This window comes from Carcharhinus amblyrhynchos, chromosome 11, assembly GCF_965287045.1.
Source record: "Carcharhinus amblyrhynchos chromosome 11, sCarAmb.v2.hapA, whole genome shotgun sequence".
Lineage (NCBI taxonomy): Eukaryota > Metazoa > Chordata > Chondrichthyes > Carcharhiniformes > Carcharhinidae > Carcharhinus > Carcharhinus amblyrhynchos.
Window position 1 is genome coordinate 44,491,264 of NC_137334.1, and position 21,394 is coordinate 44,512,657.

Below are 21,394 nucleotides of genomic sequence, written 5' to 3' on the forward strand. Positions count from 1 at the left end.
CACTTGTAAATTAACAATCCGGATTTTGGATCCACAAAAAACACAGGATAAACCTAAATACAAGTATAATGGCACCATAAGTTAATAAAACACTTTAAAAACTAGCAACAACCATGAAATCTCACAACCACGGCAATCTGACCATGTGCAACCTTTGGACAGGCACTATATCCCTGGCTGCCTACTGTTGATTTGGGTGCTTACAGAACAAACACGGAAGTAACAGTGAAACAGCATGCAATGAACCAGTCAAACAAACTAAGAATGCCAAATGTGGGTTTTTAAGAAAGCAGGTGGTGAGAACCTCTGTCACAATAAGGAATAGGGCCAGAAGATTAGGTTTGTTTTCCTGCTAACTTCCATTGTGGGAAACACTCCACGTTCTTGCTCCCCACTCCCCTCCCCAGTACTTAGTCTCAAACTGAGAGAATAATATCCTGATCTATTTCAGCGTTGCCCTCGACAGAACAAACTCATCCATTTCTCTTCAGTAAAATGAAGTAAACATGTAAGTATAGTATGAAACCCAGATGTGAGAAATGTTGCATTAAAACTTATTGTTGCATTGTCCCTTCCTCATCAATTTGTATGTGACCCTTGCACTCACATACACTCCTCCACCACTATTTCAACATGATGGGGGCGATTCTCCCATCCCGACGCGCTAATCTTTTAGCATGTTGGCTGGGAGAATTGTGTATATGCTGATACGTGGGATTCACACATGCGTTTCCAATGCGCATGCATCTCCCTGCGACGGATATCAGGCACGGTCAGGACCATGTTGGAAACCAGCGGGAAAATTACATTCAAATAAGATTAAAATAAATGTCATCATTAGGCTGTGACTGAATTCTCTGGGCCCAATAGCATCCCTTCCCCAGCAGGGTTTAGAGTAGCTCCCCACTTTCGGGGAAGTAGCTGGCAGGGGGGTGGTGCCCCCTGGGCATGGGCACCCTGACAGTGCCAGCCTGTGCCACTGGCATTGCCCAAGGGGCTAAGTGCCCATGATCAGGGGGCACATTGGCACTGTCCACTGGGCATGAGGTAGTGCCATGGGGTGGGGCCTATTATGGGGGTGGGGCCTGTGGGGGCAGGGCCTAGGGGGCGATCAGTGTGGAGGGTCCCACTGCCACTCTGCATTGGAATCCGGTTGGGGCAGGAGGGAGGCCAGCAATCACAGCGGGCAGGTGGGGAGGGGTCTGTTATTTATGACAATTCTGTCAGAAAGAAACAATTTTCTCTGAATTACTGAGGACAATGCTGTAAGAAATCACATATTTATACATTAGTTAATATTAACCACTCAAAAAAGCTTTGATTTGTCAAGGATATTTTTAAAAGCTATTAGTCCAGCAATTGCAATTTCAATTTGAAACCATTTAAATACTTACACAACTTTATTCTTTCATATAGATTTGGTCTGTGGCTGTTATGCTTCTGAGTAAGAAATTTAAGCAGTTGCCACACCTACTCTCTGTTAATTTGCTGCTTGCCCAGGTAAGGATCTTAAATTATTAATTATTAGGGACAGGTTTTGTGGCATGACATATTTATTTAGAAATAGTTGAGCTTATGGGCACTGCATATTTTCTGCAGGTACTGCAACATTAGGACATTTTAGCAGAATGGATCAAGTCCCATTGTTGGCTGAACAAGCTGGTCCTGAACTTTCACTTGCTGACAGCAGGACTGCATCGGCAATTTTACCACAGGCAGCATCTTAATTGACCACCTTAAAGACTGCCATCCAATGAAGTTCTGTAGGTGGTTTCCCCAGTGCTGCTGTTCCTCTCCCCCCATGGAATAGCCCTTATGTAAATTGACTGCTGGTCTCCACAAGGCCGGCAGCTGAACCAGCACAGAGTCCACCACAGAGAACTGTCACAATGAGGTGACTGCATTGGGAGGTTATCCTGATGCAGCGCCCTGGCATTTTACTGACACTTAGTACCCCTTCCAGCGTGTTGTCCAGGATTGATGTCAGAAAGACAGGTAGCTAGAAAATGGAGGCTCTGTTAATTAGCGATGACATTAGTACAATAGAGAAATGACCTTGATTCTAAAAATCAAGATTTAGAATATATTTGGGTAGAGACAGGAAATAACAATGGAAAGAGTCATTAGTGGATGTGATTTGTAGGACCTTAACAATGACAAAACTGTAGGGTGGAGTATACAGGAAGAAATAATGGGGGCTTGTAAGAAAGATACCACAATAATCATGGGTGATTTTAAGCTACATATAGATTAGATGAATCAGATTGGCAAAGGTACACTGGAAGATGAGTTCATAGAATGTTTAAGAGACAACTTCCTTAAAGCAGAATATTCTAGAGCCAACCAGAGAACAGACTGTTCTTGACCTGGTAATATGTAATGAGACAGGATTAATTAATGACCTCATAGTGAAGGAGTCTCAAGGCAGCAGTGATCATAACATCATTGAATTTCACATTCACTTTGAGGGTAAGAAGAGCAAACCTAAGACCAGTGTTTTAAACTTAAATAAAAGCAATTACAAAGACATGAATATAGAACTGGCTAAAGTAAACTGGGAAATTACAGTAAAGGGTAGGACTTTAGAGGTGTAGTGGCAAACATTTAAAGAGATATTTCGTAACACTCAGCACGGATACAATCAGTGAGAAAAAAATAATCTGGGAGAAGGATGCAGCATCCATGACTAGTTAAAGAAGCTAAAATGAGTTCCAAATTGAAGAGAAAGGGGTAGAATTGTGCAGAGTAGTAATAGGTAAATGATGCTATGAATCTGTTAATGTACATTGAGGGGAGCTGATTTCTAAAAATATTGAAGTTATTTGACACCAAAAATATAGTTTTCAAGTGCTCATTAAACTGATTATTTTTCTTGAACTAACTTTGGAAATGAAACAATCAATACAGCACCCCTGGTACCTATAGTTGTTAGAATTCGCAATATCTTGAAAAAGTATATTAAGACTGAATAGAGAAATGAAAAACAGGCTTGGAAGCACTTTAGTGTATTACTTAATAATAATATTGTGATGGCATCCTGTAATATTTATTGAAGCATAGTTTAGATGCATATTGCTAAATCTGCATTATAAATGAGAAAAGAGAGAATAAAGAATAATGTCTTATTGCAATACTTCCTGCTTTGAGCATTTTTTTTAAGAACCAGATTAACTCACATATGTGGCCAAATCCTGATCACATCAAAAACTTGCAAAATTAATTGACACAAGGAGCCTAAACAATTGGATGCAAAATGGTTAATAATAATGAGTAAAAGAAAATGGAGGCTTCATTTTCATAACAGATTCTGTGATTGAAATTATTTGTTGAAATTGATCTTCATTTGCCTTGTAACCGTTGGCCAAAGATGCTGAGAGTTGATATTAAGATAAATGGTTGATGTACTCAGTTGAAACAATTGAACATTTATGCTACAACCAAAGGAAATTAAATGGAGTATTTGCAGTGTTCAACCTGAACTAGCAATAAATGAGAAATCCAGCTGACTTTGTAGAAGGTCAATTCTGATTCTTATTCTCTCAGTAAACTGAATATTAATCCCTTTGTCTACTGAATTTTATATTATTTTATAATTGTCTTCCAGACCATGGTGTGTTTAGGAATGATCATGTGGTATGTTATCACGAAGCAAAATAATCTTCTGGGTCAAGTCCTGGTGTTCATTGTGCTATACAGTTCTTTGTATAGTACATATGTATGGACAGGTAAAACATAAATAATTTTAGAAAGCTGTTTCAACCCATTCATTTGATTTTCTTCATTTGTATGTTATAATTTCTACAGGCATTTAGAGATGCAAGAACTGATTAGAATAGTCAGTATGGCTTTGTGAATGGAAAATCATGTTTCACAAATTTGATCGAATTTTTTGAAGGGGTAACCAAGGAAGTAGATGAGGGCAGTGCAGTTGATGTTGTCTACATGGACTCTAGCAAGACCTTTGACAAGGTACCACATGGTAGGTTGTTGCATAAGGTTAAATCTCACAGGATCCAGGGTGTGGTAGGTGAATGGAAAAAAAAATTGGCTTGATGACAGAAGCCAGAGCGTGGTTGTAGAGGGTTGTTTTTCAAACTGGAGGTCTGTGACCAGCGGTGTTCCTCAGGGATCGGCGCTGAGTCCACTGTTATTTGTCATTTATATTCATGATTTGGATGAGAATATAGGAGGCGTGGTTAGTAAATTTGCAGATGACATTAAGGTTGGTGGCATAATGGACCAGTTGCAACAGGATCTTGATCAATTGGGTCAGTGAGCTGACAAATGGCAGGTGGAGTTTAATTTAGATAAATGTGAGGTGATGCATTTTGGTAGATTGAACCAGGGCAGGACTTACTTAGTTAATGGTAAGGCACTGGGGAGAGTTACAGAACAAAGAGATCTAGGGGTACAAGCTCATAGCTCCTTGAAAATGGAGTCACAAGTGGAGAGAGTGGTGAAGAAGGCATTCAGCAAGTTTGGTTTCATTGGTCAGAATATTGAATACAGGAGTTGGGACAATCTGTTGAAGTTGTACAAGACATTAGTAAGGGCACACTTGGAATGTTGTGTACAGTTCTGGTCGCCCTATTATAAAAAGGATATTATTAAACTAGAAAGAGTGCAGAAGGATGCTTCCGGGACTTAATGGTTTCAGTTATGAGGAGGGGCTGGATAGACTGACTTTTTTCTCTGGAGCGTAGGAGGCTGACGAGTGATCTTATAGAGGTCTATAAAATAAAGAGGGGCACAGACCAGTTAGATAGTCAATATCTTTTCCCAAAGGTAGGTGAGTATAAAACTAGAGGACATAGGTTTAAGGTGAGAGGGGAGGGATACAAAAGTATCCAGAGGGGCAATTTTTTCACTGAGGGTGGTGAGCACCTGAAACAAGCTGCCAGAGGTAGTAGTAGAGGCAGGTACAATTTTGTCTTTTAAGAAGCATTTAGACAGTTACATGGGTATAGAGGGATATGGGCCAAATGCAGGTAATTGAAAGTATCTTATGGGCGTAAAGAAAAAAGGGTGACATGGACAAGTTGGGCCGAAAGGCCTGTTTCCATGCTGTAAACTTCTATGACTCTATAATTTTTTGCATAACTCCTAGTTGGGATGGAGTTTCTCTGGGAGCCCTCAACATTAGAACATAGAACATAGAACATTACAGCGCAGAACAGGCCCTTCGGCCCACGATGTTGCGCCGACCAGCTTTTAAAAAAAAACAACACTAACCCACGAATCTAAACCAATCCCATTTCGTCCATAAACCTATCCACAGATCTCTTAAACGCCCCCAAACTAGGCGCATTTACAACTGCAGCTGGCAGGGCATTCCAGTCCCTCACCACCCTCTGGGTAAAGAACCTACCCCTGACATCAGTCCTATAACTACCCCCCCTTAATTTAAAGCCGTGCCCCCTCGTGCTAGCTTTCTCCATCCTAGGAAAAAGGCTATCACTATCCACCCTGTCTAAACCTCTAATCATCTTATATGTTTCAATAAGGTCCCCTCTTAGCCGCCTTCTTTCCAGCGAAAACAACCCCAAATCTCTCAGTCTCTCCTCATAGGATCTCCCCTCCATACCAGGCAACATCCTGGTAAACCTCCTCTGCACCCTCTCCAAAGCCTCTACATCCTTCCTGTAATGTGGGGACCAGAACTGCACACAATACTCCAAGTGCGGCCGCACCAGAGTTGTGTACAGTTGCATCATGACGCTGCGACTCCTAAATTCAATCCCCCTACCAATAAACGCCAAGACACCGTATGCCTTCTTAACAACCTTATCTACTTGATTCCCAACTTTCAGGGATCTATGTACACATACACCTAGATCCCTCTGCTCCTCCACACTATTCAAAGTCCTCCCGTTAGCCCTATACTCAACACATCTGTTATTCCTACCGAAATGAATTACCTCATACTTCTCCACATTAAACTCCATCCGCCACCTCGCGGCCCAGCTCTGCAACCTTTCTAAGTCACCCTGCAAACTATGACACCCTTCCTCACAATCTACCACACCTCCGACTTTGGTGTCATCAGCAAACTTACTAATCCACCCAACTATACACTCATCCAGACCATTAATAAAAATTACAAACAGCAGTGGCCCCAAAACAGATCCCTGAGGCACACCACTCGTAACCAAACTCCATGACGAATATTTACCATCAACCACCACCCTCTGTCTCCTATCTGCTAGCCAATTCCTGATCCAATTACCTAGATCACCCCCAATCCCATATATCTGCATTTTCTGCAGAAGCCTACCATGGTGAACCTTATCAAATGCCCATTGACTCCAGACCCCATGAAGTCTCGTGGCATGATGATGAAAATGAGGGCCAAGCAACCTGCTACTGATAACCAAGTACCAAGAGTGTGATAGAATACTCTCCATTGCCTGGATGAGTACAGCTTCAATAACACTCAAGAAACTTAATATAATTTGCAGGAATAGGCCATAAATGCAAACCGTGAAAGAATAAAAAATAATCCCAAATAAAGCAACCTGTTTGATTGGCACCACATTCACCACCTTAGATATTCATTTTCCTCCACCGCTGACACATATTGGCAGCAATGTGTACCGCCTCCAAGACGGACAGCAGCAACTTTTCAAAGCTCCTTCGTTAGCACCTGCCAAACCTGCAACCTAGAAAGGCAAGGGCAGCAAATGCATTGGAAAACCACCACCTTCAAGTTTGCTTCCAAGCCACATCCATCCTGACTTAAAACTATAATACTCTTCCTTCACTATTACTGGATCAAAATCTTGTAGATCCCATCCTAACAACTATACCATGTAGACTCAAGCAGCTCCCCACCACCTTCTTGATGGTAATTATGGATGAGGAATAAATCCTGGCCTAGCCAGCAACACCCCACACACTGTGAACAAATAAAGAAAAGTTTGTTTTACAATTTTGATTTCTCCTTTAATATATCACCTTTTCATTGTTTCACCTCCTCCCTGTCTCTTTTTTAAATTTTTTCTCCGTGTAATATTTACTGTTTCCTTTTTTCACTTTCTCTTTTTTCCCTTATCTTTCTCTTCCTGTTCTCTCTTGCTAGCGCTGTCTCTATCTTTCCAACCTTCACCTTCCTGTCCTTGCCTTTTCATTTTGTTTCCTTTGTCTTTTTTCTTTTACTGTTCACTTTTTTATTGTTTCACTCAGTTTCTCTCTCTCTTATCTCCCATCCATTTTCCCTTTCCTATACTGTTTTCTTTCTTTGTTATCCAATGGGCACAATCTTGCCTTGCCATTCCCGCTACAACGTGGTTGGAGGATTTGGCACCCAGCCAAATCTGCATTCACTGCAGCAGGGAAGATCCTGCTGGCATGAAGAACCATAACATTCCAGGCAAAATTTTTTCTCTTTGTCCCTCTGTCTCTTTCACTCTTGCCATCCTCCTCTCCCCACCCCTGCCTCCCGTGAGGATCAGACCTCTGGCTCTGCTGTTGTTTCACTAGAAATTCTTATGAGCTGCAGCATTAAAGTGCAGATCAGAGTGACAGTGTTTTTTAAAGAACGGACTGCTTATCTGATCATTTATTTCATTAATTAGAGCTCTGATTAAAAACACAACTGGTTCACTGAGTTCCTGCAAAATGATTTAAAATGCCTCCAACCAATTTCTTTTAATAGGTCTCATAGCACTGTCATTACTTCTGTTGGAGAAAAATGCATCCAAGCAAAGAGGATTCTTCATTATTGCAGGATGGGGGTGAGAAAACTTCAAATCTTTCATTTTTAATCTTTACCTCAACAGTTTTTCTGGGGGGGATGGGAAATTATTTGCATTTTCAAATCGTATCTGCAGGAGATGACAGTTTAAATCCACAATAAACAAAAGAATGGGGCAGAGTAACATGCTATTTATTACGCATTATTACGGCACAGGAAATGTTTTCACCTCTGTTTATTCATAGAACATAGAAAAACTACAGCACAAACAGGCCCTTCGGCCCACAAGTTGTGCTGATGATATCCATACCAACTAGGCTTACCTATAACCCTCAATTCTAATAAGTCCCATGTACTCATCCAGAAGTCTCTTGAAAGACCCTATCGAATTTGCCTCCACTACCACCAATGGCAGCCGATTCCACTCGCCCACCACCCTCTGAATGAAAAACTTACCCCTGATATCTCCTCTGTACCTACTCCCCAGCACCTTAAACCTGTGTCCTCTCGTAGCGACCATTCCAGCCCTTGGAAAAAGCCTCTGAGAATCCACCCGATCTATGCCTCTCAATATCTTATACACTTCTATCAGGTCACCTCTCATCCTCCTCCTCTCTAAGGAGAAAAGACCGAACTCCCTCAACCTATCCTCATAAGGCATGCTACCCAATCCAGGCAACATCCTTGTAAATCTCCTTTGCACCTTTTCAATAGCTTCCACATCCTTCCTGTAATGAGGCGACCAGAACTGAGCACAGTATTCCAAGGGAGGTCTGACTATGAACTTATAAAGCTGCAACATTATCTCCCGACTCCTAAACTCAATCCTTCGATTGATGAAGGCCAGTACACCATAGCCTTCTTAACCACATCCTCTACCTGCGAGGCTGATTTAAGAGTCCTATGGACGCAGACCCCAAGGTCCTTCTGATCCTCTACACTGCTAAGAATCTTACCCCTGATATTATACTCCTTCAAGCCATTTGACCTGCCAAAATGGACCACTATACACATCTGCCACTTCTCCGCCCAGCCTTGCATCCTAGCTATATCACGCTGCAACTTCTGACATCCCTCCAAACTATGTACAACACCACCAATCTTCATGTCGTCAGCAAACTTACCAACCCATCCCTTCACTTCCTCATCCTGGTCATTTATAAAAATTACAAACAGCAGGGGTCCCAGAACAGATCCCTGAGGCACTCCACTGATGACCAACCTCCATGCAGAAAAAGACCCATCCACAACCACTCTCTGCTTTCTGCGGCCAAGCCAGATTATTCATCTCTAATCAATACAGCTCAAAACTAGTGAACAGGTTTCAACAAAACCTGACACACATAGGGTCTGTCCCAAGGAAAAATTGATTCATTTTTGATGGTGTTGTGAATCGGCATTTTGGAATTTTTTTAAAGGATCTTACCATTTATCAGATCAAGCCTGAATGTTGTCCAGGTCTTGCTGCATGTGGACAGGGCTTTTTAAATATCTAGTGACGAACCTCCAAGAAAAAGAAACAAAAATTTACCTAAATCAGCAATTGGGGATAGGAATTTGAGAACGATAGTTTCCTGAAGCCTCAGAGTTTCTGTGGTCTGGCTGAAGAACGGCCACACGTGCAGTTGATGGAGTTCACCATCAGGATGGGAAATGGCATGCATTGCGTATTAAAATGAATGTTTCGGGTGTAAACATCACCAGTGAGGTTCCGTGACTTCCAGGGTTTTGCCAGATCTGGAGCCCCTGCCGCCACTTCCGTGGATGTCAAGCATGGACTCAAGATTGTCCCCAGAGTTACAGTGAGACCAGTTAGTTCATGGTTAAAGAGAACATGGACTTCGGTGGTTGATGAAAAATCCATTGAATTTGCCTTGGTGTCTGTCAGTCATTTCGAAGTGTGCCCGAACACAGTTTGCCTATAGATTTACATGTGCCAATTACTTACCTTGAATATTAGAACATAAGAACTTGTCTTTTTTTTATCTTTATGAATTTGTATGTATTTGTAAAGTCATTATTGGGGTGAAGGAATGATTTGATTTGAATCATTCACTGATATTTGGATTGAGATCTTTCCAGCCTTCTTGACCAGCAGAAAATAAATGTTTTACTCTTTGTTTTATAAGTACAATAGTACAGTGCATTGGCCTGAACAGGCACCGAAGTGTGGCGACTAGGGGAATTTCACAGTAACTTCATTTCGCTGTTAACGTAAGCCTTAGTTGTGACTAATAAATAGACTTTAGTCCTGTAAATCTGTTCAGTAACTGTCCTCCATGGTTTCTTGAAAGAAAATTAAAGTTAGGATCTATCAAGCCAGATTTCACGTTAGGACCTGACTTGTCCAATATTCACAGCAGCTAGCATAGTAACAACCTGAGGATTTGCGAATGGTGCTGAACATTGTGCAATCATCTGCAAACATCCCCACTTCACGCCTTACAATAGAGGGAAGATCATTGATGAAATAACTGAAGATGAAATAACTGAAGGACACTACATTGGGGAATTCCTGCAGTGATATACCGAGACTGAGATGGTTGACCTCCAACGACTACAACTAACTTCCTTTGTGCTAGGTATAACTCCAACCAGTAGAGAGATTTCCGTATGATTTCTAGTGACTTCAGTTTTGCCAGGGTTCTGTGATACCATGCTTTGTCAAATGCTGCCTTGATGTCACTCTCACCCAATCTCTGGAGTTTACCTCTTTTGTCCTTCTTTGGATCAAGGCTATCATGAAGTCAGGAGCAGTGTGGCCCTGGTGGAACCCAAACGGAACATCAGTGAGCAAGTTATTGCTGATTAAGTGTCTGCCTGATAATTTTGTTGATGACACCTTCTGTCACTTTGCTGATGATTAAGAGTAAACTGATGGGAGTAATTTGCTAGGTTAGATTTCTTCTGCCTTTTGTGGGCAGGACAATTTCCTTAGCAATTTTCTACAATGCCCCATGAATGCTAATGTTTTAACTGAACTGGAACATCTTCACTTGGGGCCCAACTAGTTCTAGAGTACAAATCTTCAATACTGTTGCCAGAATGTTGTCAGGGCCCATAACCAATCCAACATCCAGTGCAATGCTCAGGTCATTGTTATGGTATTTGTACAGGTAGAGTTACAACAGAACTTTTTAAAATCATTTGTGGGATATGGGCATATCTGGGTAGGCCAGCATTTATTGCCCATGCCCTAATTGCCTCTGAGAAAATCGTGTTACCTGCCTTCGGTGGGTGGCACGTGGCACAGTGGTTACTCACACTGCTACCTCACAGTGCCAAGGACCCAGGTTCGATTCCCAGCTTGGGTCATTGTCTGTACAGAGCTTGCACATTCTCCCTGTGCCTGCGTGTGTCTCCTCTGGGTGGTCTGGTTTTCTCCCACAGTCCAAAAGACGTGCTGGTTAGGTGCATTGTCTATGCTAAATTCTCCCTGTGTACCCAAATGGGCCGGGAGTGTGGCAACTAGGGGATTTTCACAGTAGCTTCATTGCAGTGTGAATGTAAGCTTACTTGTGACACTAATAAATAAACTTAAAAAACTTAAAACTTCTTGAACTGCTACAATTCATGTGGTGCAGATACACCCACTATGCTGTTTGGGAGGGAATTCCAGAATTTTGACCCAGCAGCAGTGAAGGAAAATTATATATTTCCAAGTCAGGATGATGTGTGGCTTGGAGGGAATTTCCAGGTACTGGTGTTCCAATGTGTCTGTTGCTGTTGTCCTTCCAGATGATAGTAATCATGGGTTTGAAGGTGCTACCTAAGGGGCCTTTGTGAGTTCCTGCAGTACATCTTTTAAATGCTACACACTGCTGCCAATGTGTGAAGGGAGTGAATGTTTGTGGATGATGTGGCAATATAGTGGGCTGCTTTATCCTGGATTGTGTCAGGCTTGAGTATTGTTGAAGCTGTACTCATCCAGGCAAATGCCTTGTAAATGGTGGACAAGCTTTGAGGAATTAGGAGGTGAATTATTTGCCGCAGGATTTGTAACCTATGACCTTCTCTTGTAGCTACAGTATTTATGACCAGTGTAGCTCAGTTTCAGGTCAACGGGGACCCCAGAATGTTAATAGTTGAGGATCCAGTGGTGATAATGTCACTGAATGTCAAGGGGAAGTGGTTAGACGATCTCTTGTTGGTCATTGCCTGGTACTCCTGTGGTACGAATGTTACTTGCCACTTGTCAGCCCAAGCCTGGGCATTTCCAAGTCTTGTTGCATTTGGACATGGACTGCTTCAGTACCTAACAAGTCACAAATGATGCTGAACATTATGCACATCAGTGAACACCCCCACTTCTGACCTTACGATGCAAGGAAGGTAATTGATGAAGATGGCTGGGCCTAGGACAGTTCACTGAGGAACTCCTGCAGTGATGTCCTAGAAATAAGATGACCTTCAACAACCACAACCATCTTCCTTTATGCAGGTATGGCTCCATTCAGCAGAGAGTTTTACCCCTGATTCCCATTGACCCCAATTTTGCTAAGGCTCCTTGATGCCTTGATATCAAGGGCAATCACTCTCATCTCACATCTGGAGTTCAGCTTTTTTGACCATGGGCTGTAATGAGGTCAGGCGCTGAGTGAATCAATTCTCATAAGAGTTGCTCAAATTCTAATAGAAGCAACTGACACCACTAAAATTGTAGGCAGGCGTTGAAAGCAGGCCTGATTTTGTAACTTGAATATTTGGGGGTGATTATTCCATCACGACTCACAAATTTTCTGGCGGGCCAGGTCGGGAGATTTGCGTGTCGGGTATTTCACGGGATTCACACATGCGTTCTCGACGCATGCGCGTCTCCCAGGCACAGTCGAGACTGCACTGCAAACTGGCAGGAAGAGAGGTAAGTAATTTTAATCTATTTTAAATGTATTTTTGATCTATTTTAAATGTCATTATCGAGCCCAGCACAGAACTTGCCGGGCCCAATACCATCTCCCACCCCACCAGGAGTATTTCGCTCCAGTGGGTTTAGAGTAGCTTGCCCCCATTCAGAGAACTAGCGGGAGATACCGCCGGAGTGAAGGGGGAGCAAGTGGAGCCCCCCAGGTGTTGAGCGGCGGGGTGGTGGTGTCCTCCAGCATGGGCACCCTGGCAGTGCCAGCCTGTGCTCCCTGGTACTGCCCAAAGGACAAAGTGCATGTGGCCAGGGGGGTGATTGGTGAGGGTGGAGGCCCTGCTGCCACTTTGCATGGGGCTCGGTCTCAGCCAGAGGGAGGGCAGCAATTGTGGCGGGCTGGGGTCTGCCTCCCATTGAAGGTGTCTGCCTCCCATTGAAGGTGTCTGCCTCCCATTGAAGGTGTCTGCCTCCCATTGAAGGTGTCTGCCTCCCATTGAAGGTGTCTGCCTCCGCGAGGGGGGTTTGGTCTGGTGGGTGTGGGGGGTGGGTGGTCACCACTGCTGGGGGGATGGACCCCGAGATCAGGGTGCTCTGGGACGAGGATGGATGGCTGGGGCTGGCCCAGGAATTGAAATGGGGGCTACGATCGGCCCGTGGTGGTGTCAAGAAGGGCAGCACTGTGGGGGACCCAGGCTGGTCAGCGCAAACGGGGAGATGGACAGATCAGAGCCACTCTGCATGCGCAGAGCTCTGGAACATTCAGCCTCTGACGCAAATAGGCTCCACCCCCCGAGTGTTTAATGATATTCACGATTGTGATCTCTGCATTGCATGGAGTAGGGAGATTTGAGTCTGAAGTTGCACTGAGAAAACTGTGGTGATCTCGACCAGTTTTCTCACCAATTCAGTACTTTTGGGAGAATCGCCCCCTTTAGTTTTCAAGTTTATACATGCATTGACTGCAGTGCTTACATGTCAGCTAAAGTCACCTTGAAACATATGGGGGTGTTACTCTCCCCATCCCACTGCTCTGTTTTTGTAGCACAGCAGGCGGAAGACTGGAGTGGAGGGGGGGATCAGTGGGGTGGGAAGATCACGGAGGGGTGGTGGTCATCAAGGCAGACTGATGGAGGGCGGGGGGCTCGAGGCTGACCCAGGCATGTTCGGGAGGCCAGCAACTGGGCTCTGCGGAGGGTCGCACAGCCGACCCTCCGCAGCAATTGGCAGGCCGATAGTGCGGGGCAACGGTAAGTGCGCATTGACAGTTTGGTGCATGTGCAGTGGCCTGCTCAGTGCTATGCTGCTGGCCTTTCCAGCGGGAATCGGCCCCACCCCCAGCTGTTTGGACTGATTCATGCTAGTGCACTTCGCAGTGCACAGAGTGTGGGAGATACATTTTGAAACTCCTGTAGAAAAAAACAGCATGATTTACTCTAGTTTTTATGCAAATTCAACACTTAGTTTTTTTGGGGGGGAATGCCCCACCCTGTGTCTGTTTTAAAGATTGATTGCAGTTTTCTGCCATGCCCATAAGACCAGCACCACAGTTGTGACATTTTGCCAGTCATCTTGCCTAATAAACCTTTTTAATTTCTTTGGCAATGCATATTTGTGATCCATTATTCTAGCAATTAGTAGCTGTGTTTTTGTTTTATTAGGATACCAGCATTCATTGTGGGAATGCTATTGATAACTGGTCATCCAAATACGCAGCCACTGGGAGATTCAGCATTCTTTTATGGAAATACTCAGGTATGAATTAAATGGCGTCTCTGAATCACCCTCAAAGTATCTAGCTGAAGCCACTGTAAACTCTTACATATGCTGTACTATCTCTGCAGATTGAATTGGAATTCAATCTACAGAGATCCACATTTAATTCCAGCTGTTGTACTAGGATAATTCAAAATAGTGCTGCATTTTTCATCAACATACAGGTTTGAAGAAAAATGAAAGTAATTCACTTTGGATATATTTTATTTTGAAATGCTTGAAATTTGATACTCTATTGTTGTTAAGATCAAGATAGAACATAATTCTAAGATGTAATGTTTAAATCATCAAAAGAAAACTCTTAAATTCATATTGAAGCTTTAATAGTTATGATTTACAGAGATGGAATCCAGCAGATGCATAGAATTTACGACACAGAAACAGTCCTTTTGCTAGATGTTTACTCCACATGAGTCTCCCACCCATTTTATTCACCTTGTCTTATCCTATCAGCATATTGAGTTGAAGCATAAAAGATCTTTCAGATTTATTTTTAAAGAATAACTAAACTGGAGGATATCATTGTGTGCCCACCAGTGATTTCTTTTTTGCAATGTAAGGTATCTATAGACCATTATTTAAGACAATCTTAATAACTAGCACCAACAGAGCAGCTCCAGGACACAACTTGTGTACTGACATAGCTCAGAAGAGGTGCGGATGCATATGATGATAGCCTTGGTGAGAATATCGGAAGTAACTTCTTGGATTTTCTTTGGGATATGAGGGAAAAGGAAGTTTGACCTGAACGTATTAAGATCCCCTCCATTTTTTTTAGATCATGATACCAAGGTGTATGCAGATAACTTTCCACAGTGTTTTTTTTTGGGTTCTAAGCCATAAAAATAATTTAGCTTCCAAAGTTCAATCCTCGGTCAGTGCTTAGTTAACTGATCTCAGTCAGGGAGGTATAAGTGGACCTATAATTAGCCTCAGTGACGTGGAAGAGAACAATGTCTTTGTGAAATTGCCAATAAAGGAGTAATTATTCTGTAATTTGCTATGCTCAGGCAATGTGCATCTATTAGAACATTAATTAGGTTTTTGAGAGATGCATCTGGACTACATTATGATATTTGCTAAAATTTAGTTGGATGGGTAGAACTTAACCTATGTAGTCTCACTGTTCACTAATGTTAGCAAGACTGTTCAAGTAATTATAAGTCAGCATACTTTCAAGTTTAATGTTAACAAATGGCTAATTGTGGAAGTGTAAGATATTCTTTCTTGTTAGCTGAAGATAGGGGTAATCAAGATTTTGAGGGGGGTGGACAGGGTAAATAGTGAGAAATTGTTTCCTCTTAAGAGTACATCAAGAACTAGAGGGTACAGATTCAAAATAATGGGCAAAAGAAGTAGAAGTGATGTGAGGAAAAATGTTTTCACCCACGTGCAGACTGCGCATTGCCAGTGACTGGGAATCAAGCCCAGGTCCTTGGTGCTGTGAGATGCCAGTGCCACCATACAGCCCCACGATTGATTTTATTCTCAACTATAGTTTTCAAAAGTTTCCCACTATAAGCCATGTTCTCCTCTTGTATATCTGCTTTTACATTCTTACCATCATTTGCAACAAAGGCTCAAATATGTAGGCCAAAATTCTCCCAAATAAATTCTAAGTTCCCAATGCATGGGAAAATGGGAGTAAATCCCACTGTTTTTTTTAGCGTGACTCCCAGAATGAATCTCCAACACTGTGCATCACAGAGTGCCCTAGCATGATTCACTCTGGAAATCAGTGGGTGGGGTCTGTCCCCACCCGAGAGGCTGGCGCATAGCACTGAGTGGGCCACTGCACATGTGCCGATCGACCAGATCAGAGATTGGCACATGCACAGCAGACCCCATTGCTGGGCCTCCAGATCACTGGCCAGCCCGATCACTGGTCAGCCCCTCAACCCCCCATTGCTGGCTTTCCAAAAAAACCCCCACCCCATCCTGACCACTAGCCTCCCCGCCATTCAGATGTAAATGTTAATTTCAATATTGAAATTGGCGCAAAGCTAATGACACTGAAAATCTCAGTGCTGGAGATGTACGGAGGCCATGATGCCCAGTGGGAAGCCTGGATGGGCGAAATGGCCCCTGCTGCACTCCTCGAGCAGCACAGCAGGCAGGGAGAATTATCCCCACGATGTGTCTGTCATATTGTCAACCTTCACAATTATATTCTGAATTTGATCTATACTCTTAATTTTATTTCAGCCTCTCTTGTATTTCATTCTCCATCATCCAAAATTCTGCTACATGTGTCTTCACTTACATCAAGGCCTGAATATTTGCAGCGATGGAAAGGTGCATGAGAGATGAAGGCTAGAGGGCTTTTTTTTTGTTTATTTTTACAGCACCAAGGCTGACCTCAGTGGGCTTGATTCAGTGTCCCCTCACCCCCAGAACAAAATCAGACCATCCCGGTTACGTTCTTTCAAGTCAGGCTTGAGGAGTCAGGAATTTCCTACTCGGGAGCAAAAATTCAGGCCCAAGTCCCATTCATCTATCATCCCCATTCGCCCCTGGTTAAGCAAGGCCATCATTTCAAAATGTTCATTCTTGTTTTCAGATTCCTCAGTGGTTTCATTCTCTCTGTCTCTGTTGTCTTCTTTAATCATAGTATCCTTCCAAATCTATGTGTTCCTCCAATTTTGGCCCCCTGATGATCCCTGATAAATCAGTGCTTGCTCTCTATGGAATATGGGCACATGCACCGTGGCCCACTCAGTGCTATGTGCCAACCTCTCGGGTGGGAATTTATAAGAACATAAGAAATAGGAGCAGGAGCAGGCCATCTAGCCCTTCGAGCCTGCCCCGCCATTCAATAAGATCATGACTGATCTGTCGTGGTTCAGTTCCACTTTCCCGCCCTCTCCCCATAACCCTTAATCCCCTCTCTTATCAAAAACCCATCAACCCGCTTCTTAAAAATATTTAGCGAGGTAGCCTCCACCACTTCAACGGGCAGAGAATTCCAGAGATTCACCACCCTTTGAGTGAAGAAGTTCCTCCTCAACTCCGTTCTAAACCGTCCCCCCCTTTATCTTGAGGCTGTGCCCCCTAGTCCTACTATCCTTTCTGAGCGGGAAGACCCTCCCCACCTCTATCCTATCCATCCCATTCATCATCTTATACGTCTCAATGAGATCTCCCCTCATTCTTCTAAACTCTAACGAGTACAAGCCTAGTTTATTCAGCCTCTCCTCATAGCTCAACCCCCTCAACTCCGGCATCAGCCTAGTAAACCTCCTCTGCACTCCCTCCAAGGCCAAAATATCCTTGCGTAAGTACGGCGCCCAAAACTGCACACAGTACTCCAGCTGCGGCCTCACCAATGCCCTATACAGCTGCAGCAAGACCTCCCTACTTTTATATTCAATCCCCCTCGCTATGAAGGCCAGCATCCCATTCGCCTTCCTGAGCACCTGCTGCACCTGCAAGCTGGGTTTTTGCGACTCATGCACAAAGACCCCAAGGTCCCTCTGCACCGTCGCCTGCTGCAGTTTTTCGCCGCGTAAGTAATAATCCTTCCTACCATTCTTCCTACCAAAGTGGACCACCTCGCACTTGCCAACATTAAATTCCATTTGCCATTTCCTGGCCCATTCGCCCAGCCTATCTAGATCCTTCTGTAGACTCTCCACACCCTCCGCACAATTTGCCGTTCCACCAATCTTGGTGTCATCAGCAAATTTCGACACCATACACTTGGTTCCCTCCTCCAGATCATCTACATAAATGATAAATAGCTGAAGCCCCAGCACCGACCCCTGGGGCACTCCACTAGTCACCATCCGCCAATCCGAATAGCACCCGTTGACCCCCACTCTCTGCCTCCTATTTGACAACCAATCCTCTATCCACGCTAACACCCTACCCCCAACTCCATGTCCCCTGACCTTCTGCAATAACCTCTTGTGAAGTACCTTGTCAAACGCCTTCTGAAAATCAAGAAAGACCACATCCACCGGCTCTCCTCCTTGCCTATGTCCTGCTGCATCACTGTACCATGTGCAGTTTGCTCACCAACCTCACCTCCCTCGTCCTCGTCCAGACTGGAAGCAAGAACCTCAAACCTGTTGTGCAGATTGAGAGGCTGAGGCCTCCGCTCCCCAACCCCCTTCCTCCTCTCCCCACCCCCCTTCCTCCTCTCCCCACCCCCCTTCCTCCTCTCCCCACCCCCCTTCCTCCTCTCCCCACCCCCCTTCCTCCTCTCCCCACCCCCCTTCCTCCTCTCCCCACCCCCCTTCCTCCTCTCCCCACCCCCCTTCCTCCTCTCCCCACCCCCCTTCCTCCTCTCCCCACCCCCCTTCCTCCTCTCCCCACCCCCCCTTCCTCCTCTCCCCACCCCCCCTTCCTCCTCTCCCCACCCCCCCTTCCTCCTCTCCCCACCCCCCCTTCCTCCTCTCCCCACCCCCCCTTCCTCCTCTCCCCACCCCCCCTTCCTCCTCTCCCCACCCCCCCTTCCTCCTCTCCCCACCCCCCCTTCCTCCTCTCCCCACCCCCCCTTCCTCCTCTCCCCACCCCCCCTTCCTCCTCTCCCCACCCCCCCTTCCTCCTCTCCCCACCCCCCCTTCCTCCTCTCCCCACCCCCCCTTCCTCCTCTCCCCACCCCCCCTTCCTCCTCTCCCCACCCCCCCTTCCTCCTCTCCCCACCCCCCCTTCCTCCTCTCCCCACCCCCCCTTCCTCCTCTCCCCACCCCCCCTTCCTCCTCTCCCCACCCCCCCTTCCTCCTCTCCCCACCCCCCTTCCCCCTCTCCCCACCCCCCCTTCCCCCTCTCCCCACCCCCCCTTCCCCCTCTCCCCACCCCCCCTTCCCCCTCTCCCCACCCCCCCTTCCCCCTCTCCCCACCCCCCTTCCCCCTCTCCCCACCCCCCTTCCCCCTCTCCCCACCCCCCTTCCCCCTCTCCCCACCCCCCTTCCCCCTCTCCCCACCCCCCTTCCCCCTCTCCCCACCCCCCTTCCCCCTCTCCCCACCCCCCTTCCCCCTCTCCCCACCCCCCTTCCCCCTCTCCCCACCCCCCTTCCCCCTCTCCCCACCCCCCTTCCCCCTCTCCCCACCCCCCTTCCCCCTCTCCCCACCCCCCTTCCCCCTCTCCCCACCCCCCTTCCCCCTCTCCCCACCCCCCTTCCCCCTCTCCCCACCCCCCTTCCCCCTCTCCCCACCCCCCTTCCCCCTCTCCCCACCCCCCTTCCCCCTCTCCCCACCCCCCTTCCCCCTCTCCCCACCCCCCTTCCCCCTCTCCCCACCCCCCTTCCTCCTCTCCCCACCCCCCTTCCTCCTCTCCCCACCCCCCTTCCCCCTTCCTCCTCTCCCCACCCCCCTTCCCCCTTCCTCCTATCCCCACCCCCCTTCCCCCTTCCTCCTCTCCCCACCCCCCTTCCCCCTTCCTCCTCTCCCCACCCCCCTTCCCCCTTCCTCCTCTTAGCAGCCCCCTCTTGTTCCTGACCCTTAGAGTTAGCCAGTCTAGGGGGGGTGGATGTCACTTGCACCCCATTGACAATGTCACCCTCCCTCCCCTTGATGAGCCTCAGTGTCTGTAGCTCAGAGGCCAGCTCATCTATCTTGAGCTGGAGCTCCTCCAGCAACCTGCACTTACTGCAGACATGGTCACTGGGAAGGACCCTGGGGTCCACCAGTTCCCACATCATACAGAAACAACACATCACATGCCCCTCCATTATTCACTGTAGTCGTATTGAAAATTTCCACACGAACTTACCTGGCCCTTTTTCTCTCAAACCCTTTTGATATTAAGCCCTAGTAGCTCACTCTGCTTCCCCCTCACTCCGCTGCTCGCTCCGACGCTGCCCGCTGTCTATACCAGGCCTCTTTTTAAACCTGGCGCTATAACCCTGATAATGTGACAAACCATGATCCAAGCAAAAATCATTGTTTCTGTATTTGGCTTACTGGATATATCAGAAGCATTCCTATGATCATTTACTCTTCCCACTGTTAATAACCATTCCATCACATTAAATATTACATAATAGTTGGAGCACAGAAATGGATTGAATCTCAGCCCGATGTACTTCCATCTGCATTTGTGAACATAGCCGCCCATTTCCTTCTTCCTCATGTGATCATCTGGCTTCTCCTTAAATATTCTTTGTGATAGCAAATTCCACCTCGTATCAATTCTGTATAAAAATAATTCTCCTTAATTTAATGTTGGATTTATTAGCAAGTGTGTTATACTTAAACCCCAATTCCGGTCTCACCTGCGAGTGGAATTATACATGTACTATCAAACTCTTTCAAAATCTCCTTTCAGGCCATCCCTCAGTTGTCTCTTTACTAATAAAAAGAAAGCCTTACCTGTTCAATTCTTTCTGCTGGGAGTAACCTTTCAATTCTGGTACTGTTCTATTAAGTCATTGTTGAATGTTTCCCAGTGCCTTTTTTTGTTTCCATAACTGTATCAAGAGCAGAACTGTTCCCAGTACTCCAAATGCAGTCTAACCAAGATCTTATGAAGGTTCAGCATAACTTTACTACCATTCAACTCCACTACTTAGAGACACTGAGAGGATCAGAATGGAAACAGGGCAGCACAGTGATTAGCACTGCTGTCTCACAGCGCCAGGGACCTGGGTTTGATTCCCGGATTGGGTCACCATCTGTGCAGAGTCTGCATGTTCTTCCCGTGTTTGCATGCGTTTCCTTCGGGTGCTCCGGTTTCCTCCCACATTCCGAAAGACGTGCTGGTTAGGTGCATTGGTCATGCTAAATTCTCCCTCAGTGTACTCAAACAAGCACTAAAGTATGGCAATTAGGGAATTTTTATTGTAACTTCATTGCAGTGTTAATGTAAGCCTACTTGTGACATTATTGAATAAACTTCGGAAGTGTCAAGACAGGGACAGAGACAACAACAGCGAAACTATGGTTCTCAGATGCCTTCCAGAAGCCAAGGGCCCACAGAGAGATTGTGTCCTCTGTGGACTGAAAGAAGAAGGGAACCTTGGAGAACAAGCTGGTGTGGCTGGAACTGACAGAGGAGGTTAGCAGCAGGAATTTAATGCCTTGCTTCTGAATACATTGCCAGAAGAGGTTTAGTGACCTGATCAAGG

General features: G+C 45.5%; 1 protein-coding gene across 4 annotated transcripts in view; it reads left to right on the forward strand.

The window, feature by feature from the left end:
* LOC145350085 (lysosomal cholesterol signaling protein-like) overlaps positions 1-21,394 on the forward strand; it is a 69,385-nt gene that overhangs the window by 31,689 nt on the left and 16,302 nt on the right. For all 4 annotated transcript variants that reach the window (XM_080198965.1, XM_080198964.1, XM_080198967.1 and 1 more), the window contains exons 6-9: positions 1,417-1,500; positions 3,605-3,725; positions 7,655-7,733; positions 14,210-14,303. In XM_080198965.1, coding sequence (XP_080055091.1) covers positions 1,417-1,500; positions 3,605-3,725; positions 7,655-7,733; positions 14,210-14,303 — 378 coding nt within the window. The remainder of the gene's footprint in view (positions 1-1,416; positions 1,501-3,604; positions 3,726-7,654; positions 7,734-14,209; positions 14,304-21,394) is intronic.